Source organism: Crotalus tigris, unplaced genomic scaffold, assembly GCF_016545835.1.
Source record: "Crotalus tigris isolate CLP2741 ecotype Arizona unplaced genomic scaffold, ASM1654583v1 scf7180000023829.5930981, whole genome shotgun sequence".
Taxonomy (NCBI): Eukaryota; Metazoa; Chordata; class Lepidosauria; order Squamata; family Viperidae; genus Crotalus; species Crotalus tigris.
In genome coordinates this window covers 1,132,330-1,159,879 of record NW_024100213.1, presented here as the reverse complement: position 1 = coordinate 1,159,879, position 27,550 = coordinate 1,132,330, and the positions used below count along the sequence as shown (strand labels likewise).

General features: G+C 42.8%; 2 protein-coding genes across 10 annotated transcripts in view; one reads left to right on the top strand and one right to left on the bottom strand.

Moving 5' to 3' along the window:
- Positions 1-27,550, top strand: part of MCF2L2 (MCF.2 cell line derived transforming sequence-like 2) — a 210,876-nt gene that overhangs the window by 105,109 nt on the left and 78,217 nt on the right. The gene's annotated exons all lie outside the window — the stretch shown is intronic.
- B3GNT5 (UDP-GlcNAc:betaGal beta-1,3-N-acetylglucosaminyltransferase 5) lies at positions 333-25,766 on the bottom strand. Of its 5 annotated transcripts, XM_039321829.1 has the most exons (3): positions 24,189-24,467; positions 6,005-7,627; positions 333-4,061 (listed from the first exon to the last, which is right to left on the bottom strand). In XM_039321829.1, the coding sequence occupies exon 3, from the start codon at positions 3,763-3,765 to the stop codon at positions 2,632-2,634; it is 1,134 nt and encodes a 377-aa protein (XP_039177763.1). In that variant the 5' UTR covers positions 3,766-4,061; positions 6,005-7,627; positions 24,189-24,467; the 3' UTR covers positions 333-2,631. The 5 variants fall into 5 exon arrangements, with proteins under 5 accessions (XP_039177763.1, XP_039177764.1, XP_039177766.1 ...); XM_039321830.1 differs by lacking the exons at positions 6,005-7,627; positions 24,189-24,467 and adding an exon at positions 24,923-25,766; XM_039321832.1 differs by lacking the exon at positions 6,005-7,627.

Genomic DNA, 27,550 nt, shown 5'->3' with positions numbered 1-27,550 from the left:
CGGGACTTGGGTTTGGCTAGTCTAAAAAAGAAGAAATAGGGGAGACAGGATAGCAGTGTTCCAGTATCTGATGGGCTGCCACAAGGGAGAGGGGGTCACGTTATTCACCAGAGCACTGATCCAAGAGAGAAGCAGCCTGGAATTAAGGAGAAACTTCTTGACAGTGAGGACAATCAACCAGTGGAACAGCTTGCCTCCAGAAATCATAGGCGCTCCATTGCTGGAAGTTTTTAAAAAGAGCCTGGACAGTCACCTGTCTGAGATGGTATAGGTTCTCCTGCTTGAGCAGAGGGCTGGACTAGAAGATCTCCAAGGTCCCTTCCAGCTCTATTCTATTCTATTCTATTCTATTCTATTCTATTCTATTCTATTCTATTCTATTCTATTCTATTCTATTCTATTCTATTCTGTATTTGAATACTTTAACTGTGGGCTTTTTATCCAGAAGAGAATACAGACTTTATTGCTGCCACAAAGGAGGTAAAATACTTAGTACATGAAAAATTGCTGTCAGTAATATTTCAGAGTATTGAGATTAAATCAGGCCTTTTGATAAAATCAGGCTGTTTTCAAGTATATGTCCTGGTTTCCAAAACCAAATTTGTGGCTGAAATAACGTGCCAAGAAACACAGTTAAAGTTGCCTGCAATGGAGATAAAATCACAGTGTGTACTTGCTATCCAATGTTTTTAACTTAGCATCTCATGTGCACACAGTTTAAATGTTCCACCTAAGACAGGACGCGAAATCCTATTCACAATTATTGGAATTGCTGCCTCAAAGAAAAGCAGGTAATATATTCCAAATGTTCTATTTTACAAGAGGAAACTGTTATTATGGAAAAATTAGAGGAGGACATTTACAAAATATACAACTTGTTTATTGAAAATATATATTTTATAAAACACTGTGCAGAAAAAGGGTCATGAATAAATAAATGCTGCTCTTAATTTTCTTTCGTTTTTAATCAAATATAGCTGCAAACCAAACAGGTAAAAACTAGTATAACAGTTGTGTAACAACACATACCTTGAGTAACAATTCAATTACTTGTGAAATCAAGAAAAGAAATTACAGCCCTGCATTTGGAACACAGTAAACCTAAGAATTTCCTGTTTAAAAATATTAAATGTTCAGATGCTCACGCTTAAGAGTCTTAAGGGAAAAAAAGGATGCTTTCATAAAGTATTTAAATGATTAAACATTCTTCTCTGTGCTAAAAATATACAAGTCTATTCCTTAACAACCAGCTAATACTTTATAATTCTGCAAAAACATAAGCATTTAATTTAGTCTGACACAATAGACAAGTCAAATGTTTGCTTGAGAGCAAGACAATATTCAAGTATTTTATGTCTATGATCTATCAGTAGTTGTTAGCTTTGTATTATTTTGAAACTGGTTAGAATAACATAGAAGTCTCACCCCCAATGAAATCCATATTCAATCTGCCTTAATTTCGACATCAAAACTCACCACATAGGGAGGAGAGGAACAGGAAAGCAAAAATTTTGACAGAAAAGTATGCCTAGAGGCATGCAGACAACACAACCCGGTTTCATCCCATTCTGTAAATGGAAGATGTGGTTACTTTACTCATATTAAGAAATGCAGAACGGGAGAATTTTTCAATTGAAAGATTATAAATAGTAAAATTATTGAAATTCTGATTAAGAGAAAACGACTTTATGAAACTGGAACAGAAAACAGTTTATTTATTTTAAAATATATTTATGCTGTCTAATCATGTATGTGCCAATTTCATAGTTTTTGAAAGAAAAACATTAAATATTTCACATTTTAAAAGTGTTCTGCAAGGCTCATATTTGTGTTCCTGGAGTGTACCTTTAGTGTTAATCTCTTAAAAATATTTCTTGCTTAATGGGAATCATTGGGGAGTTAATATATATGCAGTGAACACCAACTGAATAAATCAAATGGGGCCTTGTAGATTAGAGCACTGAGACAGGGCCATCAATTTTATGATGTTTATGTTTAGTGTGCAACTTAGAACTGTGAAATTTTGCAAAAAAGGTGAAACCCTTCTCATTTTTTTGTTATTAAGACAACAGCTTTGCAGAATTTACCAGACATGTTTAATGTCAACAATAGCACCATTTATATAGGATCAGAGATGTTTAAGTCATCTTGAGTGATCATCTAATAAAACATACAGAGCTATTCAGTTCTAAAAACATTAGATCAAAATGTAATTATGTGCTTAGAAGTGACAGTACTCTGTGTGTGGAAAAAAATGCTATTACATTAGTATCCTGTCACAGCAATTATTTTATCTTTCTCCTTGTAACCTCCAAATATTAACTTATCAAAAATGTATGTTTTTCAACTAATCAACAACTCCATTTCCATTTGGTAATTTCATAGTTCCAGATTGAGAAGTATCAATGTTAACTTTAAGATCTATCCAGTTCTTAAAATTATCTGGTGGGAAACTTTATTATAATAAGAAAATTGTTTTTATAATTATAACGTACCTTTGGAGAACTGTGCATTCTGCAGGCAAGTTTTTATTGCATTTTTTTTCCTATGTTCATGTTAATTTGTTATGGAGAAAGCAAGTGACTTCCTCCTTCATTTGTGGCTCAGTAAATCTATTCTGATATTCAAGTATTAGGAAAAAGCAGCTGAACAGAGATATGTATCGTAATTATATAATCTGCAAAGCAGCATAATATTAACTATTCTGCAATATATGTTACCCCAAACTCCAGAAGAAATGTTTTTCATTTTTAGATCTGTAATCTGTCGCCAAAAATACTGAAGGTCTTCCACATGTCCATGAGAAGTAATCATTTTGTCGTAAATGCAAGGATGATGTGGAGCCTTTCCTCCTCCAGAAAAGAAGGGGTGATGCTGTGGTACAATTCCCACTTTGTTGGCACAAAGTCCCATGAAAACATCATCTATGTAAAAACTTGAATTAAGAGTCTGAGAGGCTTGGTATACTTTAGCAGCTACGTCGCTGGATAGAACATATGCAGCTCCAGCTGTGTAGTCAGGATAGACAGGCCATGGGTACATTTTATAGGAAACATAATATTTGCTTTTTTTATTCCTTACGGGAGGTGCTGCATGATGGACATACCCAACCCAAACACCCTGAGCCCCAATATGTGCTAGATTTTGGAGGTATGCAATAAGATTTGGCATGTGGATAAATATGTCGTCATCGGCTGACATGACAAACTTGGCATGTGGGCAGAAGTTGTTTGCCCAGCTAAACTGCAACAGTAATTTGTAGGTAAGATTGTAGAAAGTATCCAAAAAGTCTTGTTGGATCAGATCTCCATGCCTCTCGTCTTCCCTTTCCAGCCTCATTTGCATTTCACTTCCCAGTGAAAAATTTCTTGATTGTCCTAAAACAAATAAGGCCTTTATGTTGGCATTCTGATAGTGATGAACGTATTCTTCATTACCCCATGTTTGTCGAATTGCATCTCTCCTCTGGTAGTTTTCAGGTGAACTCTTTACAAAGATCAGGAGGAAAACATCTTGCCCTTGACATTTCTCCTCGTGATTGATCAAATACCGATGCCTTGCTACCCTGTTACATCTGCTAATCGTTAGACTGTCATTCACAAAAGCATAGCTCTTTATGAGGTATCTGTACGAGAGAGATTTCATGTACTGCACAAACGTAGGGCTATCAAGTTCTACCCAAAAAAACATGAAGCACAGAACAAAACAAGTGGCAAAAATGTGCACAAACTGATATTTTCTAACTCTTCTAGAATTAACATACATTCTGGTTCACTTCTTTATATATGATTCCAATTAAAGATTTGAGTTTTTAAATAAGTTCTCCTGTGAGACTTCAACATTTGTCTTTCAGGAAAAATGTTCATTTTAGATGCATACTGCGGCATCTGAGTTACTGGAGAGTCACCTCAATAAGAGCCCAATATGTTAGCTTTTAAAACTCATCGTGTTTCCAAAGAAATGTTGTGAATTAGGAGGACTTCGACAACATACAAAGGTTCTCCTATCGCCTCATCATCTGATGTAAAATCAGCTCAAAACTGATATTGCAGCACCATCATCTGCAAAAAAACAAGAAAAACAAAGTTCATCTTAAGTATAGTTCATAATTTCTATACTGGAAACATATAGGGGTAATTACTTCAGACTCAAGCAGTCTGAGAATTGGTCTTGTCCATCCCCAACAGGTGTCTATGGAAATTTTCAATCACTCTGGTTGTCCCAAAGGTATTTTTTCTAAAAGACAACTGGTCTTTTTTTTCTTTTCGTTAGCCAGAAAAAGTGCTATCAGGTTTCTTCTGAGTTTTGGCTACTATAGATTAGAAGCAGCCAATTATGGCAACTTTACAATCTGTATGGACTTCAGCTCCTGAAATTGGATATCTCAAAGGTGCTTTTTCAAAAGGCAACTAGACTTCCTTTGTTTTTTTCTTCAAAACATTTTGCTTCTCATCCAAGAACCCTCTTCAGTTTCTAACTAACTGGTGGGGAATGGAAGGATTAATATTGTTTGCAGTCAGCTGGCTGTTAGCTCTCTAACTCCAGTTCTGGGAGTGTCTATGGAGATTCTCAGTCATCCAGGTCATGGTTATCTCAAAGGTGCATTTTCAAGAGGCAACTGGACTTTGTTTTTCCTTGAAGGCATTTCACTTCTTGGATGAAAAGTAAAATATCTTCAAGGTGAAAAAGCACTTTTGAGACTTCCAATTCTGGGAGTTGGGCCACACAGATCGCAAAGTTGCCATAATTGCGCAAACTATCTGATAGCGCTTTTTCTGGCTAATGAATTGTAGTAAAAGGCATCCACTTTCCCAAGCCTGACCTCTGATGGCCTTTTTTTCTCCGAATGCTATCCTGCCTTGAGAGCCTTTTAGAGACCATTCCTGGCTTATTCACAACAGGGAAGAAAGATTCACTTGCAAAAGACAATCATCCTCCAAAATTAAGATTTACAGAGCTGTCCTCAGGGGAGGCCATTTCATCCATCCTGGAGACTGGGGGGGGGAGAAGCAGGGCATAAATCCTGAAGACAAGGAGCCCTATACTGGAGGATGTGTATGCGTAAATGTATGTATATACAGTCATGTGGTCATGCACATCTTGTAGGCTGAGAAAACCTACATTTTCTTTACTCTCCCCTTAGGAAATCAGCCCTTCAGCCCCTTCAGTGTCAGGATGCTGAGGCAAAGCAGAAAAGGCAGATGGCAGATTGTCTGCCTGCCTGCCTGCCCGCCCATCCATCCATCCATCCATCCATCCATCTATCATCAATCTAATCTATCACCTATAATCTATTATTTATCATCTATATTAGCTAACTAGCTCTCACTATATTTTGCTGTGCTTTTAAATTCTGGTAGCTTTTCGACTCCTTTGACAATAAGAGTCACTTCACACTCAACCAACCAAATTATTAAATAAATATACATATAGACAAACAAACAGACAGTCCAGGTTGACAATGTTATAAGATTTCTCTACCCATTTTCTCAACAAAACCCAAATGAACTTCAAACTGGAAATGCTTTTTAAAACCCACATGCATACAGATGGCACATTAAGTAAATCCTGGAAAATGGGTGTCTGCAGGCTGTGGTAAAAATAAGTCAAGATGGCAGCCACAGCAGGACAATAAAAATTTGCCCCTTTTTTAAAGTGCTGAAGAGGCAGAGCTTTGATTGCCCCATCATGGCCGCCATGTTGACCTTTTTTGGCCAATTTTTTCAACCAAATCTGGAAGTATTAGATCAAATCAAAGCATGAACCTTATATCTAAGAAAAACCCAATTTGGGCCTTGGCACAATTTGCATGTGGAATTTCACCCGGGAATGGTTTTCCAGAAGAATTCTTTGTTGGATTTCCCTGTTTACAACTGAACATGTTCTCCCTCAGCCAGCTTGATTCTCTTTCCTTTAGAGGAAAAACAACAACAATACCAGCTCTCTTTTGTGGCCCACTTTGGCACTGTTTGGTTTCAGGGTCCCTCCTAAAAGTTGGTTTCACCTTCAGGGGCAAACGAAAGAGGAAATGAGGGCCCCATGTCAGTTTCCTCAGCCGAAACATGGGAGTGGCTCTCTGCTGCCATTTTCTAGCATTTACAGCTGAGGCGATTGCTATTCCACGGGCACAGCCATGCTCAGAGGACTAGAAGACCACATACATTGCTCATGAGATAACAAGCCTTTGATTCTCGCCCTAGGGTTTCCGGGTGGTCTCTCATCCCTGCAGAGCCTCCAGGCCTAAGCAGGGGCCGCTCCTTGACTGACCAAAAGCACCATCCACAATCAATGGGTTCTCACTCCAAGCCTCCTATTGCAGAAGTGAGAAGATAGGCAATTTCGCCTAGTATAGCTTCCTGGGCTGAGGATTATGGGCACTGAAGTCCCATACATCTAAAGGGCATCAGATTGCAAACAGTTGATAGGAAGAAGGCATTCCCCCCCACCTTTGGGTCTTCTTTCTTAGTCATCCCTACTTTCTTTTTATGAGGAAGCAAAATTCATGGAGAAATCACCCTATAAGAGAGATTTCAGGGGGTCCCAATGAGACATTTTATTTCTTCATCTGCCACATTGTAAGCTCTGCACATAGCAAATTTTGATTTCCAGCTTTCGGTGTTGTTTGTTTTGGTTTGATCCAACTGCCTTGTCAGGCTGCTAGTCCAAAGTGAGGCTCAGCCTTTCCTCCTGCTGAAAGCCTGACCGTCATTTGTACAATTATTGGATTGACCTAATTCGAAACTCACTTTCCACCTTCAGCTACAATTAATTAATGTTTTTCATTTATTTTATTTATTGTATTTAGTATGTTTAGAAATTGCCCATCTCCCTCACAGACGGACTCTGGACGCGGTACAATTAAAATGTTAAAAACATGAATATGGAATGTAACATTTAAAAATTTAGCTTGAGAAGCTTTAAAAATACTCTAAAGAGAAAAAAACACTTCTACCCAGAGTCCATTCACACAATGTCCATAATCTGCTTCTGAAGTCACCCATTTTTTGGCTTCACAAAATATGTTAAAGCATAAATAACCAACCAAGCCAGGTTTTCACAATATGCTAAGTTAGGAAACAAATGAAGGCTGACATTAACCAAGCTTAAATTGCGTGGATGCATCTGCTAAGTCTTTACATGTACTTTTCTTAAAAATTTTCTGTGAGTCTAGCAAATGCCAAATCACCAAATGCAAACCTTGTTAATAGTGACTCTTGGGGGGAATAATAATAATAACAATAACAACAGCAATAACAAGTCGATAGCTGAACAAAAATTCCAAATTCAGTCTAAACATCTGTGCACAATGAACCACAACAACAACGATAATAGTAATCATCATCTCTTTGGATGCAATCCTAAAATATCTGGAGCATCACTTGAATACCATAGGCATTAACACATTCACCACTGGTCAATTGCAAAAGGCAGCTTTATTTGGAACAGCTTACATTCTGCAATGATACATGTAACACCATCAGACACCCACATCTGCCTATCCCAGGTCCTTGGGAAGGACTCGATAGGTAGACAGCAATGTCAAATCCAGTCTGAATATCTGCCCTCATTTACAGCAGTCAGCAGCCCATTCTGTGCAAGGTGAGGGGCAGTTGTATCCCTTTAATATCTATATGAAACAACACAAAACAACTTTTTAAAATATGTTAGAAAAACACAGAAGGGTATTGTAGTTATTCTTCCTCTCCCCCTCCCCCCAAAGGAGTTTGGAGTACTACAAGCTAAATGAAGAAAGGAAACCATCAGAAATCTTTTGACAGTCAATATAAATCACTCTGGACTGGAGGATGAAGCTGATGCAGAAAATCTCCATTTTTTTCAGGCTGCACAAAGTCTGACCATATTCAGTTTCACAAAGCCAACTGAAGGCTTGAAAGGTGTTTTCAAACATTATGCCATTTTTATGCTTACTATTGTCCATAATGCAAATGAATTGTTATTTATACATTAAATGTCACTCACAAACGGATAGAACTTTTACATTTGATTGCTATGTGGAAATTAACCTAACAAAAGATTCAATTTCCTAGCTTACCAAAACTTTGTTTTTAAATATTATTTGCAGCATCACTGTTGCTCTTCTAGCAAAACAGAAAATTGCTTTAGCATAAGCTTGTATTTGTGACCATGAAAATTATGACATAAATATAAAATGCCATTTTTATTTATAATTTCATAAAACATAAAACTCAGATTTAAAATAAAAAGCAAAGGAGGCTTATTATTTTTTTAATAATACAATTAAACACCATTCAGGAGAAGAAAGGGAATCTTGAGATTTTCATGTGAAAATAAAGAACCATTTAAAATAAGTTGAAGGGAACGTCATTTTATTTCAATAGATCGTCCAAATTGCTATTTCTAGCACAGACCAACACATCCCAGGTTTGGAGCTTGTCATGTGCAACATAAAATGAGCTGCACAAGCAGTCTGGCACAACTGTAATCAGCACATTTTACAGCACAGGTCATGCTCTATTATTTTGGCTACAAAAATTACACAACATATATCAAATGAATGAAACAACTCAGCAAGGAAAATACTAGAGATTTCGTCTCTTGCTGACAGATGAAATGGTAGTATTTCATTCAATCTATTGATTTGATTTCCAGTGTAACTATATTCCAAGGATTCATAAAGATGATTTTAATTTTATAGTGATTGTAATTAATTATCACTAATCACTCTCGGACTGATGTTTTATCAATAAAAGTGCATAGGGGGAGAGAGAGAGAGAAAGAGAGAGAGAATAAGATCATAAAATAAATCCATTTATTAAATTAACAATTTAATTAACCACTAAAAGACTAGAAATATTTGAGAAACTCAGATTGTTGGGGGCAATATGCTGTAAACCGCTTAGAGAGGGCTGTAAAGCACTATGAAGCGGTATGTAAGTCTTAAGTGCTATTGCTATAATTGTTGCTACCCTTAGAAATTAAAAGACATTATTGGATTTTAATGAATTCTCAAGCAGACTATTTAATTACTTTTACAGGTATCTTCAATCTCATAATCAGATACTCAGCCTGCTTGAATGGGGAAAAATATTCAAGTACCAACAGAGGAAAAGTATTCAAGTATCAATAGGGGAAATTTGTAGCTTAGAGTTGAAATAAGTGTTCCATGGTGCTTTTTGAGCTTCTTGTTTTCTTGCAGATGTTTCATTACCCAAACTAGGTAACTTCATCAGTGCTAGTAGGAAGTGGGATTTGCTCTCAATTTATAGTCTAGTGCAGGGGTAGGCAACCCAAAACACTCAAAGAGCCACTTGGACCCGTTTCCCACCAAAAACAAAACACCGGGAGCCGCAAAACCCTTTTGATATCTAAAATGAAGATAACACTGCATATATCCTTTTTTACCTTTATTATAGGTGTGTGTGTGTGTGTGTGTGTGTGTGTTTGTGTATGTATGTGTGTGTATGTATGTATGTATGTATACATACATACATACATACATACATACATACACGCATACATTAAAAATAAAAGTAAAAATATCACTCTTGGGAATATCCATACTATTAAAACAATGATCACCAAGAGAATGCTTTAAGAGAATAAAATTACATACACATACAGGTAAAAAAGGATATATGCAGTGTTATCTTCATTTTAGATGTCAAAAGGGTCTCTCTCTCTCTCTGTCTCTCTTCCTCCCTCCCTCCCTCTCTATCTGCCCTTGGTCTGCCGCTCCTCTTCCCCCACTCTCTTTCTTTCTCTCTCTCTTTCCTCTCTCTCTCTCTCTCCCCCCCCCTCTCTCTCTCTCTTTCTCCCCCCCCCCATCTGCTGCTCACCTGGCAAGCTTCAAGCTGTTTCCAACAAGATCAGGGGTAGGCAACCTCGTCTCTTTTATGACTCATGGACTTCAACTCCCAGAATTCCTGAGTCAGCCTAGCTGGGCTAGCTAGCTCTCTCCTGCCCTTCCTGCTTCCTGCAGAGACGCAGAAAAGGGAGGAGCTCCGCCCAGTAAGCTTTTCAGCTCCTCGGAGAACACTGTGAGTACACTCTCTTTTACACACACACACACACACACACACAAACACACACACGGGGGGGGAGAGAGAGAGAGAGAGAGAAGCAGGGAAGCGCAATTGCCTCTCTCTGTCTCTGTCTCTCTCTGCAAAGGCAGAGGAGGCTGGGAGCCACGGGGGAAGGCTCAAAGAGCTGCATGCGGCTCCGGAGCCGCAGGTTGCCGACCTGTGGTCTAGTGGCTTGCCCTGTCAGTGTTGGTAGGAATTCCTGGAAGCCTGGCACTCTGACAAATTGATCATCAACAGGCACATAGACATCAACAGCATTTACTACCATTCAAAAGAGAAAATCAAGCCAAAAAGAGGAGAAAAAGACCCCAAAACCTCCCACCAGCAATCAACACTCAGACAACCAGAGATTAACACCAGGATTAATATCAGATTAATAAGCAGTAAACAATACCCCATTCAAGGAACTGCTAACCAAGCTAACAGTAAACAGCCCAATCTAGGACCACTCCAACCAACACTGATAGGCAAGTCACTGAAATATGCAAGGAGAGCAACCTCACTCTCTACTGGTGATGTTACCTAGTTTGAGTAATGAAACATCTGCAAGAAAACATCCAAGCTCAGAGAGCACCAAGGACCCCCCATACTCAGAATAGAGAAGTAGAAGAGGAGATAGAACCAAGAAAACTTCAAAACACATCCTAGTTGACCCCCAGATTCAAGATACAGCACTAATGAGTCACACCATCTGTTGTTGTCTCACTGAAACTGGCTTCCAGGGTAGAAGAACCCACTTCTGAAAGACAGCCACCAAAAAGCCAGACTGGAGTTTACTAAAATTCTTCTTTGCTGAAGAAAAGTGAGAGAAATTGCCACCTGAGAAGTCTTTTTAAGTGTTATTCAGAGATTGCTGTTACTGCCTCAAAAAAAGGTGTGCTGCCTTTCAACTTCTTTTAATAGTAATATTATTAAAAGTTGCAATCACAACAATAAAACTAATACAAATAAAAAATTAGAAAGGGCAGGAAAGAAAAAATAATATAGTAAAGAAAAGAAGATATATATCAAGAAATGATGACGCTTTCATCAAAAGTATAAAACATTTAGTAACTTATGACTTTTTCCTAAAATAACACAAAATGCTCTCTTCTTCATACATCCCCTTATCTATAAAAAAAAATTCTTAAAACCTCATTTCAGTCCTGGCAATTAAAAGTTATCAGAGATGGCATTTTAACCTTGATCAAATAAAGCAGCTTTATATCCTTTTAACAGACTTGATCTTTAGTCTTATTTAAATAATTTCCTAGAACTTGCATTTTCATTTGGGGGGGGGGTTCCTTTTTAAGGTGCCAACTTTGATATGAGCAATATGTCTATTCCCTCATCTCTGAGCTCTAAACCCACTGGTCTTGCTACCTCCTCGTGAGGAACAACTATCTGGAAGACTTATGGGTAATCTGAAGTCTTCTCATTGTCTGGAGAGGAAACTACAAAAAGCCAGTCTTTCTATTTTTCATTGTACCGTGGTTTGCTTTGCTTTTAGAACTATTTTTGGCCATCTATGAAATCACATGAACTTGGCCATACTATCATTGTAGTAAATTATGATCAAGAAACATAGTAATGAAAGAAACGCTCATGGTTATGTTAAAGATATGTTACTCCTAGCCTTGGAAATGATGCAATTTGAAAGCTCAGAGCATCTAATAAATTCTCTTTGATTTATTCCATGAGTAGCTAATATCCACAAGGTTCTTTTCATTACAGCTAGATTCCTTGGACCATCTAATTCAATGTTCTCTTTTATACATACTCTTAATTAGTTAATAACGTTAAAAATGTGAACCCTGGGAATATTCATATCCAAAATAAAATGAACACCAAGGTATTGATTAAAACTATAAAAGTTTAATTTAAAAACGCCAAGCTTTCGCCGTCATCTGCCGGCATCATCAGGGCTGGGCCGCCAGGGTGAGAGAGTCATTTTTATAGGCAAGCCGAAGTCTGCACACGGCTCCTCGATCTCGTCACCGGACCCAATTGACTAAATTGTGCTCCGGTGATTCGTTTCTTTCTGTCCTTCCTAGCTGCGTGTATATCTTCATCTACCTTCTTCTTTTTAAATTCTGAGGTGGGTAATGTGAAATCTCTATCTCTCCAATTGTTTCTATCCCTCAATTCATTCTCCCTTTTGGGTTCGAGTGGTAATCCACATTTGTCCTTTCCGTCTCCCCAATCACGCTTTACCCAGTCACTTTTTCCATGAGTGTCTTTCCTTCCGTCCTTAATCCCCTTCCCTCGTGCCCAACTGTCATCAAGCTGATCACACATGGTGTTCCGAGCCAGTTGGGATAGTTCAATAGATTGTTTTTCTATGGGGGTGATCCCACAATTGTGGTTGTCTTTAATTATCACACCTTTCCCCTCCTTTTTACCCTCTGCGCTCTTATCGTGCATGCTGTAATCCAAGGTATTAGTCTGGAGGGGGGTGGAGTTGCGATCTTCCTGAGCGTCATAACTCCCCTTCCTTGCTCTCTTCTTCGTTCCGACGTCTCTCGCTCCTGCGCATGTATGACAGGAGTCTTTGGAGTCCATAGGTATTGCCGGTACAGGGCGCGGTGAATTGGTCTCATTAGCTCCGCCCTCTTGCACGCCTCTCCGTCTGGGCTCGTTCTTCTCCGTATTTTCCGGGGTGTCTGTAAGCTTGCTTTTGTGCCCGGCGCCGTCCTGCGCTCTATATGTTTTTGAGTCGGCTAGCAGTGCGGAGTAGGGGGGTCATTTCTTCCTCCTTAAATTGGCCGTCTTGTTCCTTTCCGAGCGTCGGTGGGGTGTCAGGTTTAACGATCTCTCCCCATTTTTGTCTGCCGTGTATCCTTGCATGCCGGCTGGGATATCTCCGTTGTTCGTGGTGCCAGGGTTCTGGGCTGTAATTTCTATTGCTCTCTTAGCCTTTTGTAAGCGTGTTAACATTATGGGGGTGGTGGGAATTCTCGGTCGTTGTTCCTCCTCTTCTAGATTACATCGAACTGGCTGGGGGGTTGGCACATCTTCCATGGCTCTCTCGCTAGATTTGCTGTCAGGCCAGCAGTAGCGAGGTGAGTGGTTGGTCATACTCCAAGATTTAAGTGCCAAATGTGCTGGACAGAGGTCAATATGCCGATTGATAGAGCTACTGTCGGATAGCCATGCTTCCTTGAGCAGTCGGCCTCCCTTGGTACTGTCACTGGCCAGGACGTCTACCTCATTGAAATTAAAGCGGTGACCCAATTCCGCCATATGGGTCCATATCTGGGAGTGTTGTTCGCCCCTTTTCACAGCTAGTCTGTGTTCATGGACCCTAGTCTTCACACGTTTGGAAGTCTCCCCAACATAGTTGCACGGGCAGTCCATACAGTTGATCTTATATATGGCTGCCGACCTTTCCATGTTGGGGAGCGGGTCCTTGGGGCGCATGATGGCTGCCCGTAGCGTTTGGCTGGGTCTATGTGCTACCTGTATATTGTGTGGCGCCAAGATCCTTGCTGTGGCCTCTGATACATTACAGATATAGGGGAGGGCAATGCGTGTTGTCTGTGGTGTCAACTCATTAGATATAGGGTTAATCCGGGGTTCAGATGGTATACTAAATCGATTGATAAATCTTGCCGGATATCCATTGCGTTTACACACTTGGAAGAGGTAGTTTCTTTCCTCTCTCTTAGCTTTGACAGTGCTGCTGTGTGACTCCACCCGTTTGAATAGGGTCTTAACACAACTGACTTTATGGGCTATCGGATGATTGCTCTCAAAGTGCAAGATCCTGTCCGTGCAGGTTGCTTTTTTGTATACCTTGGTGGTCAAAAACCCATCCAGTTGGCGTTGCACTAATACGTCTAGAAATGCTAGTGTGCCCTGATTTTCCTCTTCCATGGTGAACTGGATGTCCGGGTATACCAAATTCAAAATGCCCATAAAGTCAGTCTTAAATTGCTTCTTGATGACCACAAACGTATCGTCCACATAGCGGGCCCAAAATTTTGGTTGGTATTGGGCCATCGCTATGTGTTCCAGACGTTGGAGCACCACCTCTGCAATTACACTTGAGATCGGCGATCCCATTGGAGTTCCCTTGATCTGCTCGAATATAGTGCCCTGAAAGGTGAAGTAGGTCTTCAAACAGACTCCCACCAGTTTTATGAGGTCTTCCGTCTGGAGGGAGTCCTGATGTGGTTCCTGTTCTCCTTGATTCAATCGGTCTCTTAATACTGAGATCGCAAGATTTTGCGGAATAGAAGTGAATAAGGAGACCACATAGAAAGACACCATAAGTTCGTCTTCCTCCACCTTCAGGGCTTTAATCCTATTAAGGAACTCGTCTGCCGATCTCACGGTGGTGCCATTGTTATTACTGGTCAAGTGGCCGATGCGTACGCTCAGCCACTTGGCCAGTTCAGAGGTGGGCGTGCCCCTAAATGCAACGATAGGATGGAGGGGGACGTTGGGTTTGTGTATCTTGGGCAGGCCATAAAATCTGGCAAGGGCTGAATCGCCAGGGCGTACCCTTCTCAACACATCTTCCCCCATCCTCCTATTACGTTTTAAGTCATCAAGAAGCTTATTAACACGGTTCCTCAAAGTGGTGGAGGGATCTTCACTCACTATTTTGTATGCAGCACTGTCATTGAGCAGTTCCAGTGCCTTATTAATATACACCACTTTATCCATGACAACAGTTGCCCTCCCCTTATCTGCTGGGAGTATGACAATCGTGTCATCTCTTTTAAGTTGTATCAGGGCTTCTCTTTCACTCCCAGATAATGTTTGGTAGCGTCTATGGTTCATTATGAGGCCCGTGACTTGTTGCCTGATATGGTTCTTGGCCTCCTCCCCGCTCTAATATGATGTAAAGCGGGTTCTAATGCCGCTACAAAATCAAGAGCACCCGCATCGTGAGATTGTAACCCACGTCCCGTTTTAATAGGGCGAGTTGTGGCTGGGTGAGGGTTTTTGAGGACAAATTGCATACCACTCTTCCTGACGGATGGTTGTTGCTGGAGTCACGTAGCCGGTTCGTTCTCCTTGAGAATGTCTCGGTCGTATGTCGGGTTGTTTGTTCTGCGGCTTGTTGGATATGCTGGTCTAGTATCTGGAAATGGTGGTTTGTGAGCTCCATATTGCAGAAATTCTGGTGGTCTTGAATCCATGTTTTTAAATTCCTTATTCGCCTATGTTGGTGATTGATCAGCGCATACAGGGTGTGCCTCTGAAATTGGCGAACTGCTTGCCGGCATTCCAAGGAGTCAACTGTTGGTCTTCTTCGCAGTGAGTTTGGGACCAGGTTCTCTTTGATGCAGCCGTGCAGAAATGCTAGCTTGCAGTAGTCCGATGAAACACGACATGCAAGCCTCTCCCACTTCCTGGCCCTGAGCAAAACTGCTCTATCATATAAATAGTTAATAACGTTAAAAATGTGAGCCCTGGGAATATTCATATCCAAAATAAAATGAACACCAAGGTATTGATTAAAACTATAAAAGTTTAATTTAAAAACGCCAAGCTTTCGCCGTCATCTGCCGGCATCATCATCATCCGACGCTCGGAAAGAAACAAGACGGACGATTTAAGGAGGAAGAAACAACCCCCCTACTCCGCACTGCTAGCCGACTCAAAAAATATAGAGCGCAGGACGGCGCCGGGCACAAAAGCAAGCTTACAGACACCCTGGAAAATACGGAGAAGAACGAGCCCAGACGGAGAGGCGTGCAAGAGGGCGGAGCTAATGAGACCAATTCACCGCGCCCTGTACCGGCAATACCTATGGACTCCAAAGACTCCTGTCATACATGCGCAGGAGCGAGAGACGTCGGAACGAAGAAGAGAGCAAGGAAGGGGAGTTATGACGCTCAGGAAGATCGCAACTCCACCCCCCTCCAGACTAATACCTTGGATTACAGCATGCACGATAAGAGCGCAGAGGGTAAAAAGGAGGGGAAAGGTGTGATAATTAAAGACAACCACAATTGTGGGATCACCCCCATAGAAAAACAATCTATTGAACTATCCCAACTGGCTCGGAACACCGTGTGTGATCAGCTTGATGACAGTTGGGCACGAGGGAAGGGGGTTAAGGACGGAAGGAAAGACACTCATGGAAAAAGTGACTGGGTAAAGCGTGATTGGGGAGAAGGAAAGGACAAATGTGGATTACCACTCGAACCCAAAAGGGAGAATGAATTGAGGGATAGAAACAATTGGAGAGATAGAGATTTCACATTACCCACCTCAGAATTTAAAAAGAAGAAGGTAGATGAAGATATACACGCAGCTAGGAAGGACAGAAAGAAACGAATCACCGGAGCACAATTTAGTCAATTGGGTCCGGTGACGAGATCGAGGAGCCGTGTGCAGACTTCGGCTTGCCTATAAAAATGACTCTCTCACCCTGGCGGCCCAGCCCTGATGATGCCGGCAGATGATGGCGAAAGCTTGGCGTTTTTAAATTAAACTTTTATAGTTTTAATCAATACCTTGGTGTTCATTTTATTTTGGATACTCTTAATTATACATAAATGTATGATACAGTGCAAGGGATCTACTCCATTTTTGATTTACAAGAATAACTCAAGCATTCCCAGCATAGCAATTTGTTTAAAAGGTTAGCTACTTGCTCAGGAAAAAAATAGGCAAACGTGAAAATAATTATTTGGATAAAGGGAGCAGCAGGAAATATTAGATATACATCCCCAATGTGTATCTAATAAATGGATGCTTTTTGATTGGCCAAACCCTCTGGGACATCCGCAAAACACTCCCCGGATGCCATTCGTGCCTGTCCATTCACACACACACACACACAAAAGACAAGATGATGATGTTATCCATTCAGTTGTGTCCGACTCTTGGCGATTCTGTGGATCAGGTCTCTTCACATTTTCGGATCATGCGCTACTTCTTTGAGTTGTTCTATGCTCTGGCTGGTATCAGCTTTAATGGTGTCCAACCAACGTGTTCTTTAGAAGCCTGGTTTTCTTTTATCGCTAATTCTTCCAAACGTAATTGCTTTCGCCAGTAAATTTCCCTGCATGACATGGCCAAAATAAGCGAGATGCAGCTTTGTGATTTTTCCTTCTAGTGACATGTCTGGTGTTAACTTGTTCCAGTACTTGCTTGTTGGTTAACTGCTGTCCAAGGAATATGGAGGAAGCTTCTCCAGTACCACAGCTCAAACCAAGTCTATTTTTTTCCTGTCTTGCTTTTTCAAGGTCCAACTTTCACAACCAAAAAGGCAAGAACAGCAACTACAATGTGTGCATTCTGCTTCAAGGGCCACTTCATCATAATTACAGGAATGAAGGGGAACAGAGAGGAAAGCCCTGGTATCATTTCTGTAGACGTTTATTATCAACACAAAGTTACTACAGTTCCATGATTAAGCTATTGTTACATGTTTGTTGCTCTCTTTCCCTTCAAAATACGTATAGTCACCTCTAGGAATTTCGAACAAGCCCATAATGTTACAGTTATTAAGATTCTTCCTAGGAACCTGTTCTGCCCAGACGGAATTCATGACTCTGATTCCAATCTAAACAGACAGATAACTCAATAGAAATGAATTAAAACAAATATTTATTGTCCAGGAATTCTAAGCAGAGACTTACTATGCTGTAGATGCATCTGGTTTTCCATATTTGTTCATTCCTATAGGTAATTTAATATTGAATTTTCCCCTCTTCCTCTGCTGAGAGTCACATGTTGGCAAAACACATGTGGCTGGATGAACAAAGCTTGCATCTGGCTTGCATCTGACTTGTGACCCTTTTTGACTCCTCCCACTGACCCATCAACATACCCAGCATTTAACCCAATAGCTGCCAGATACTCTAACGTACTAACACATGCTCCCTAGTTAGAATTACGTAGGTCTATGCTAAGTCCAGAATAGAACCCATAGTAAACATATCAGTAGAAAAATAAATTAAATAAATTAAAATATAAGAGATTTAAAACATTACCAGGGACTTCCAAAGTGCTTAGAGTCATTCATGTAGTAATGAAATTGGTGAAGACTTAAAAAAAAAAATAACCTGTCCCCGAAGAGATATTCTCCAATTATTTCGAATGAACATTTGCTCCAAGACCATAGCTCTTCACACAACTGACCACGATAAAGTATTTTGAGTTTGTGATGGATAGTCTAAATCAGGAGTACCCAACCTGTGGGCCACGGCCCATTACTAGGCCGTGGCCTACTGGCCACCAGGCCACAGGAAGGCTGGCCAGTGCGCACACTCATCTCCACTCGTACTAGCTCTGCAGCTGCATGGCTTAAACGGGACATCATGTGACCTAAACGGGGCTCCACATGGTCTAAATGGGGTGCCACAGCATAAACGGGGCTCTGCATGGTGAAAACAGGCCAGTGCTAGCACCCGCGTGAAAACAGGGCAGGGCTAGCGAGTGTCACATGGGCACTAGCACCGCCGTTTGCATCACGCACATGCTCACGGCCCCATTTGCATGCACGTGTGCATAAAATGCTTCCCCTTCCCTTTCCCTCTGGTCCGCCAACTGAGAAAGGTTGGAGACCTTGGTCGAAATCACGGAAGTATGGAAAATAAGATTGAAGAACATCTAGTCTTGGTCAATATAGCAATATTGTCCATCCAGCATAGTGGTGCCATGAAGCAGACCTGGCTCTGTGGTGTGACTGGGAAAGGGTAGAAAAAGTCTGCGGAAAGATGGTCAGTGTGATCCAGAGACTGCAGCAATTTTCAAATGAGAAAATTAAAAGACATTAAGTCATATACCATAGAATAGAAGAGGAAGGAGAAAGAATGAGGGGAGTGTAAAACTGCATGTGACATGAAAGTGACAAAAGAATGACTTTCTTCATCTCATAACATTAAAACTTGGCTTCATTCAAGAAAACTGACAGGTGAGGAAATTCAGGATAAAGTGCTTCATATCAGACAAGTGGCCCCAGGGTGATTCACGTTCTTTTGAATTATGTCTGCCTTTAAAGCCATTATGTATTCAATTTGAAATAGGTAATTGCACAAAGTAGAGATCAGCACTAGTCAGAAGGTTTTCAACATTTCATCCCATTACAAAGACAATATTAAGGCAATGGAAAAATGTACAGATAGGCATATAGCCTTTTGCTTTGAAGTTCACTGAATCCTCCTTGTCTCCCTGTTTTGAAGGTAGGAACTATATACATTCTTCATTTGTTTATCAATTATCTATCCTCCTAGATTCCTCAAAATAAAGCCTCAATCAGACCATTAATTAGTAACTTCAATACTATGGGATTCAATTCATCTGGCCCAGGAGATTTAAATTCATTCAAGTAAAGACAATCTTGTCCCTTTACCCTGTTCTTCAGTTGGCTGATAGAACACATATTGTTTCTCAGACAGGACTGAGTGAGGCTGATCAGTCTGCTTTGTGGTTACCTATTAACATATATATATTAACTCATTTATCTTCCTTGTATCCTGGATCTTTTTGAAGAAGTTTTTCCTTAGCATCCCCTTGTTCTAGCTACAGAACTTACGTGCACTGGCAGTTGAACATTTACTTAACACTGTTTGGTTCTACAAATAGCCTTCAGTTTACGAAATTACTATGGCCTGAACAAAGGGGCCTATGATCCCTACCTGGAGTTATGGCTATTGCAGTGCCACGACAGTCATGAGGTAAAATTCAAGCATGTGGCTGTACACCTGTCCTTACAATCGTGGTGGCGGTCAACTCTCCCACCTATCTCCTCACCTATCCAGACTGGTCTGGACGGCAGCACTCAGCAGTGGCATCCCCAATTGCTCCTCATCGCCCAGGTGGTCTCCAATACCTGGAGCTGTTTTCCAAATTGGTGTCCCTTTCCCTCTACAACAATGGTTCTCAACCTGTGGGTCGGGACCCCATTTGGGGTCGAACGACCATTTCACGGGGGTCGCCAAACAACGCAGTCCGCCATTTTTTCCCCCTTTTCCTTAGCTGTGCTACTCCCTTTTATTCTATTGGCTTTTGAACCACTGCTCTACAAGCAAGCCTTCCTTAGCGTTCGACAGTGGGTGTTTCTTTTCCTCTGCATCTGAGCTTCCCTTATCTTCTCAAGCAGCCCTCCCTTATCTTCTGCAAGATCCCAGTAGAAATTGGTCTTTCCCAGATCTTGAAAGAATAGGACACACAACTTGGGAGAAAGCAGGAGTCTTGCTGTCATGATGATGATGTTATCCATTCAGTCGTATCAGACTCTTGATTCTGTGGGCCAGGTGTCTCCACACCTTCCGGTCTTGCCCTATTTCTTCTGAGTTATTCTGTGCTCTGGCTGGTGTCAGCTTTGATGGTGTCCGGTCACTGTGTTCTTTGGCAGCCTGGTTTCCTTTTACCGCTAACTCTTCCCAACATAATGGCTTTCTCCAATGAATTTCCCTGTGTGACGTGACCAAAGTAAGTGAGACGCAGTTTTGTGATTTGTCTTCTAATGACATGTCTGCTGTAATGCACTCCAATACTTGCTTGTTAGTCACCTATTCAGGGTGGCCAAAAGAGCATGCAGGTAGTGCTCAACTTACGATCACAACTGAGTCCAAATTTTATGTTGCTAAGTGAGACTGATATGCAGGTTCTGAGGTTTTGCTTGATAAAGAAATGCAGGGAACCAGAAGCTGCCTTCAAGCTTTATGTTTTTATTCAGCTGAATAGAGATGGACCCCTCTGAACGAGAGGAGCAACGAATGACAGGAAATCCTTGTATTTATTCTTTCTAATTACATTAGCAAGCCATCCAGCTAAGCTGACACACATAAGATAAAGATTTCACCCAGTAAGTCTGGCACACTGTACACAGGAAGGGAGAAAGCAGAAGTAGCTAAACATGTTCACTTTTCGGTCTTTCCCTAAAGATAACATATGTTCTCGGGTGGGTTAGGACAAGGCTTTTCAACCTTTATACCCATTCTACCACTTTTAGGATATGGCAATATCCGAGTGCCACCAGTCACCCAGCAAGGTGTCAAAAACTTGATGACCAAAAAAAAAAAAGGAAAAAAGTGATAAAGTACAGGTAGTCCTCGACTTACAACAGTTCGCTTAGTGACTGTCTGAAGTTACAATGGCACTGTAACTTCACATGTAACTTCACACCTGCCTGCCTGCCCACCCAGTGGCGCTCTTCCTTCTGTCCGAGGTTTTCATTGTTGTGAGCATTTCTGTTGAGGATTGGCAGCGGGGGTGGGGTGGGGGGTGTTTGGTTTTTATTCCCCCTGTCTGCTGGGTGGTTGCAGCAGGTTTTGGTCACTTCACATGACCCTGGGACACTGTGACCGTCATAAATATGAATCAGTTACCAAGCATCTGAATGTAAATCACAAGACCCTAGAGAGGCTGCAACATTCCAGCTGATTCTGGCGCATTCTTCTTGGCTCAGCGGAAGCACCAGGATCAGCGCCAAGCTCCAGCTGGAGCCTGGTGCTGATCCTGGCGCTTCTGCTGAGCCCTGACAGCCCTGCAGCTCCAGCCATCTCGCTCAGGTTTGTGCGGTGCTGTCACTGGTTCAGCTCATTCTCCTCCCCTGCTACCACTTTTCTAGGATGGTCGCGTACCATCTGCCAGGTGCCAATGTACCACAGGTGGTACCCGTACCACTGGTTGAAAAGCCCTGGATTAGGACATTGGGTGTCCTTGCTGTCCTTTCATGACCCTGCATCCAGTACTACAAGTGACCAAAGAGAAAGGAGCCATCTGTATGTATTCACAATTGATACTGTCCCCTAAGTCCTGGTCATCGAGACATGTGAGTTTTGCCCCATTTTGCAACTTTTCTCACCACGTTTGTTAAGTGAGTCACTGCAGTTCTTAAATTAGTAAATTAGTAATCTGACTCCCCTACTGAGTTTGGTTGTCAGAATGTTGCAAAAGAGGATCAAGTGGCCCCACGACACTGCAATCGTCATAAATGTGAATCATCAAGCATCCGAATGTAAATCATGTGACCATGGAGATGCTGCAACGGTCCTAAGTGTGAAAAATGGTCATCAGTCACTTTTTTCAGTGCTGTTGTAACTTCAAATGGTCACTAAATGAATTGTAAGTCAAGGACTACCTGAAGTTGGGGGAGAGTGTCGATTTAATACCCGTGCTATGGTTCCGGCTAATGAAACACTTCAAAGAACTTCCAGGCATTGATTTTCCTAAAAGTCATTTATTGTTACAAAATGTGGGCACAGGCATAACGGAGGCTTTTTGCTAAGATCTAAGTTCCTCTGAGCAGTTAAATTATCAGCATGTTCCCTCCCTAAATTAGCTGTCATATATCACATTATCCAATTAGTGTGAAGGTCAAAGGTATCCTTCCTCTTTCTCTCCCGGGCTTTACCCCGCCACCCCCCCTTCTGCTCTGTATTAACCCCCAAAATACCAGACAGTTCTGCATATTGTCAAAGCAAGAATATACAATATTTGCAGTGTTGACAACCCGGTGATTGCTTAATGACTGCAACCAGGAGTGCTGGGATTGTGGTTATTGGGTGTCTCATTTAACAATCACTTTGCTCAACGACCAAGATTTCAGTCCCAGTTGTGGCCATAAGTTGAGGACTGCCTGTATATTATCCTGAAAGATAGGACAGCTGCTACACAGCTTTATTTCCTAAGAGAAGGTTAATCTTGCAGAAATATACTTTTTTACCATGAGTTTCCTGAGTACTACCTAAGAACTAAAAGTAAGGCAGTAGTTAACAAATCAAGTTGGTTTAAAATATGCTTGTCGTTTTATTCTAAACAAGGACTTTCAGTGAAACAAATTGCCAAGTAGGTGGTAGGCTCCATTTGAATGTGTTGAAGGGAAATAAAATAGTGTTTATCTGTTAAGGATAAACACTGAGCATGAACTTGGATACACAAAGGTCTAAGCAGCACATTGAAAATATTATTATTGAATACTGAATAGAATAGAGCTGGAAGGGACCTTGGAGGTCTTCTAGTCCAGCCCCCTGCTCGAGCAGGAGAACCTATACTAGACATGTCAAACACAAGGCCCGGAGACCGGATGCGGCCCACGAAGTGGTTTCATGTGCAAAGCTATCCTGGAAACAGTGAGGCGATGGCCCCCGTTGCCTTGGCCCTGGCCCAGGCCGGCTGGGAGCCAGTGTACAATTTTATGGTGGCCATCTATGCTGAAACACATTCAGTCTTAGCTCCACAAGGCCATCTAGAAACAACGAGGAACCAGCCCCTGCCATATTGGCCCCGCCCCCTGGGTGCATGCTGGGGAGGTGTCACCCTTTGTGAGGAATGAAGAAATGCACCATGCCTTGGCACTTGCCCCAGTCCCAGCCCCTTCTGCCAGAGACCCTCAGATCTGTCCCATTCCTGACCAGGCCCCCACAGGCACCCTTGACGTGAACGATGTAGAGCTGGCCATGCCCACCCAGTAGGCCACACCCACTCCATCCACGTCCACCCAGTAGACCGCACCCACCCTGCCCCCCCAGGGCAACCGCCATGCTGATGTGGCCCTCAATGAAATTGAGTTTGACACCCCTGACAGTCAGACAAGTGACTGTCTAGTGGTCTCTTCTTAAAAATCTCCAATGATGGAGCGCCCATGGTTTCTGGAGGCCAGCTATTCCATTAATTAATTGTCCTCGCTGTTAGAAAGTTTCTCCTTAATTCCAGGTTGCTTGCTCAGTTACCATTTTTTCTTGTCCTGCCCTCTGGAGCTTTGGAGAATAGGTTGACCCCCTCTTCTTTGTGGCAGCCCCTCAAATACTGGAATACTGCTATCATGTCGCCCCTGTTTCTTCTCTCCTTTAGACTAGCCAAACCCAAGTCTTTGTATGTTTTAGTCTCCAGGCCTTTGATCATTTTAGTTGCTCTTCTCTGAACTTTTTCCAAGGTTTCAACATCTTTTTTTTTTTTTAAGTAGGGTGACTAAAATTGGTTGCAGTATTCCAGGTGTGGTCTTACTGGGGTTTCATAAAGCAGTACTAATCCCTTTGCGATTTGCAAGGGAAAGAGCGCGCGCAACAATCGGCATATTGAGAAAATTCGGGAAGGGGAAAAAAAAAAAAAGAATGTAGAAAGGAGGAGAAAACTAGGCAAGGAAGTAAAGTCCTGGAAGAAAGAAACGCAGCAGAAAAATAAAATAAAAATAAAATCGAGACGTTCTGATCGGCACGCGTTCAGACTTACCCGGGAGTAACCCTAGCTGACGGAGAGCCAAGTCACTGGAGGCGCGCTCGCGGCTTCAGTTCGATGGGGGGGGGGGGAGGGAGGGGAAAACGGGGGCTCACCTTCCGCGGGTCACCTCTCCCGCCCCCATTATACAGCCTTTATACGGGGAAGGAATGCAGGGGAGCCCTTGGGAATCGGCCGAATGCAACTCCAAAAAACGGGCGCCCGGCTTCAGAGGCAAAAAGCGGTGTTGCAATTCTGCCGGCGGCAAACGCCCAAGCGAAGCTGGCTTAGCTCGTTCTGCAGGAAGGAATCTCTCTGGGGAATCGCCAGGGAGGGCGATAACGGAGGCGGCGGCTTATGGGCCGTGAAAAGCCTCTCTGCTCCAGACGGGGGTACTGGCGGAGAGGCGGCTGGGCTTTTGACAGAGAGACAATGGGGGGGGGGGGAAAGCACCTGGAAGGGGGAACTCTTAGGGGGAGTCCGGGACCCCGACAGATCGGCGCGCTGCAAAACCAGGGATCCGCTTCCTCACGACGGGTCAAAACAACTTTTACGGCCTCGAAGTAGCCGAAGCCGGCAAGGGGAAAGGAACTTTTTCTTGGATAAAAGAGAAGAGAGCTTGGCGGAAGCTTTCTTCTTTGCCGGAGTTGGACAGTATCTTCACCTTCCGACGTGCTTCGCCTCCCCATCCTTGCAAACGCCCATCCCCGCTCGCGTCCAGCCCAGAAGTTAAACCTCGAGCTGCTGACCTCTGTCCGGCGTCTCCTGGGTCTTCCAGCCGAGCCTCCCCGGCCATTTAAGTTGGCCCGTTGGCCTCCACTGCAAAGTCAAGCGCCCCCCTCCCCAGTCCCGTTAAACCCGGGGAATTGACGCTGGTTCCGCGCGCCGGAGGGCTTCATTCAGCTTTTATTCTGGGCGGCTTCGGAGGGCGCTGATTGGCTAGACGGAGAGCGCCTCGTTTGCATCCCAGCCCGGCTCGCTACTTCGCAGCCCGCCTTATTTCCAGCCTCTGCGGGATGGGGTGGGGAGAGTGATGGGGGTTGTAGTCCGGCACATCTGGAATGCCCCTCAACCGGAAAGGCCGGCGCGGTGTCTCGACCCGTATGTCATAGACCGTCGAGGGTGGATTTGGATGTTAGAGGAAGATGGGCGAGTCACTCCCCTGGCGAATCTGTAAACCCCGATGGGGGAACCAAGAGTTGGCTGCGTGCAAATGAAGCCTGTGATGGCTTCATTTAACGCCTTGACTCGCATGCCAGGATTCCCAGAATATTGGACCGCAAGCTGGATAAGCCCCCATGTGATGTTCAGATCTGCAGTCCTTTCTGGATCCGTGAGAGAATATAAATCTGACCAGTTGCATGCAGTTGTGTGAATCTAGGTTTCTGTTCTTAATCGGGTTCGCATGCAGCAAGATTGTGCCACCAAGTATTTTCCGCAAGATTGTGCCACCAAGTATTTTCCGACTCTTAGCAACCACGTGTATTTGCTCCCTGAATACCGTGGTAAGCCTACATTTAGGTAAACTACATCGTAGTCATGATTTGTAGAATACTTTCTAGGGTAATGTCTGTGCAGATTCTCAATCATCCAGATCATGGTTGCCCCAAAGGTGCTTTTAAAAAGGTGACTGGACTTTTTTGGTTTTTTTCCTTAAAGACATTTCGCTTCTCATTCAAGAACAAATAAGGAACGGTTGCTGGAATTAAGTATGTCTAGTTTAACAAAGAGAAGGAGGAGGGGGGACATGATAGCAATATTCCAATATCTCAGGGGCTGCCACAAAGAAGAGGGAATCAAGCTATTCTCCAAAGCGCCTAAAGGCAGAACAAGAAGCAACGGGTGGAAACTAATCAAGGAGAGAAGCAACCTAGAACTAAGGAGAAACTTCCTAACAGTGAGAACAATTAATCAGTGGAACAACCTGCCTCCACAAGCGGTAAATGCTCCAACATTGGAAGTTTTTAAGAAGAGACTGGACAGCCATTTGTCCGAAATGGTATAGGGTTTCCTGCCTGAGCAGTGGGTTGGACTAGATGACATCCAAGGTCCCTTCCAACTTTACTACTACTGCTACTACTATTACTACTACTACTACTACTACTACTACTACTACTATTATTATTATTATTATTATTATTATTATTATTATTATTAGCTTCTTAAGTTCTGGCTTGTCCTTCTCAACCTCAGGCACTTTAAGATGGGTTAATTTCAACTCCTAAAATTTCAGGAATTGAAGTCCACCATTAGTTTGAGAAACACTACTTACTCTAGAGAAAGGAAACAATTAAGATTCACCATGAGATCCTTGGCTAAAATTTATGCAGCATTCTTAGCCATGATGAGCTAGAGACTAAACCATTAACTATGGCTTTCTTAATGTAATCCCTAGTTTCTGAGTTTGCACAGGACACAAACTGTTTAACAACTATATAAGCTGGGGGTGCTTGCTCAACTTTTGTTAAACTAAGGTGAGGATGGCTAATCTTTTGCTTTAGTATGTTGTGTGGCTTGGCAGTCTAACTTTCACCTTGTCTGGGCAAGACATTTGAAGAAAAGTACAATTTTCTCAGACTTTTCATCCTGGAACAGTGGTTCTCAACCTTTCTAATGCCGCGACCCCATAATACAGTTCCCCATGTTGTGGTGACCCCCAACCACTTATACATCACCGGATGCCAGGGGCGTGGCCAAAGAAAAGGGTGAAAAAATGGCGGACAGCCTTGTTTGGCGACCCCTGTGAAATGGTCGTTCGACCCCAAATGGGGTCCCGACCCACAGGTTGAGAACCACTGTCCTAGAAGATAGGGTGTTTTTTTTTTAAAAAAAAAAAACAAAACAAAACAATCTTTTCCATACACTTAAAGCAATAAATTTGCTGTGAAAAGTCTCAGTTGAGAAAACGATGATGTTTGAATCTCTAAAACAGTGATGGCGAACCTTTTAGAGACTGAGTGCCCAGAAACTGGCCCTGCCCCGCCCCTGCCCTGGCCCCGTCCCTGCCCCGCCCCTGCCCTGCCCCCGCTCCGCCCCACCCTGCCTGCCCGCAGGGCCACTCACCGCCTCCAGAGCCCGCCACAGATCGACCAGGCAGCCCAGCAGCACCATGGTGGCCACACCCTCTGCCCAGGCCCCGCAGCATCGACTGTGCGTTGGGGCGTGAGGGCAGAGTCTTGTCTACGCTGCCTGGCTGCCATGTTCTTGGCTGCGCTGCTCCATGTGGGCCACGCTCAGGGGCAACTCTCCTGCAAGGAGGCTGCTGGTGAGGAGGGGGTCACGAGCGGAGGCAATCCTGGGGCAATGGCATGTGTGCCCACAGAGAGGGCTCTGAGTGCCGCCTCTGGCACCTGTGCCATAGGTTCGCCACCATTGCC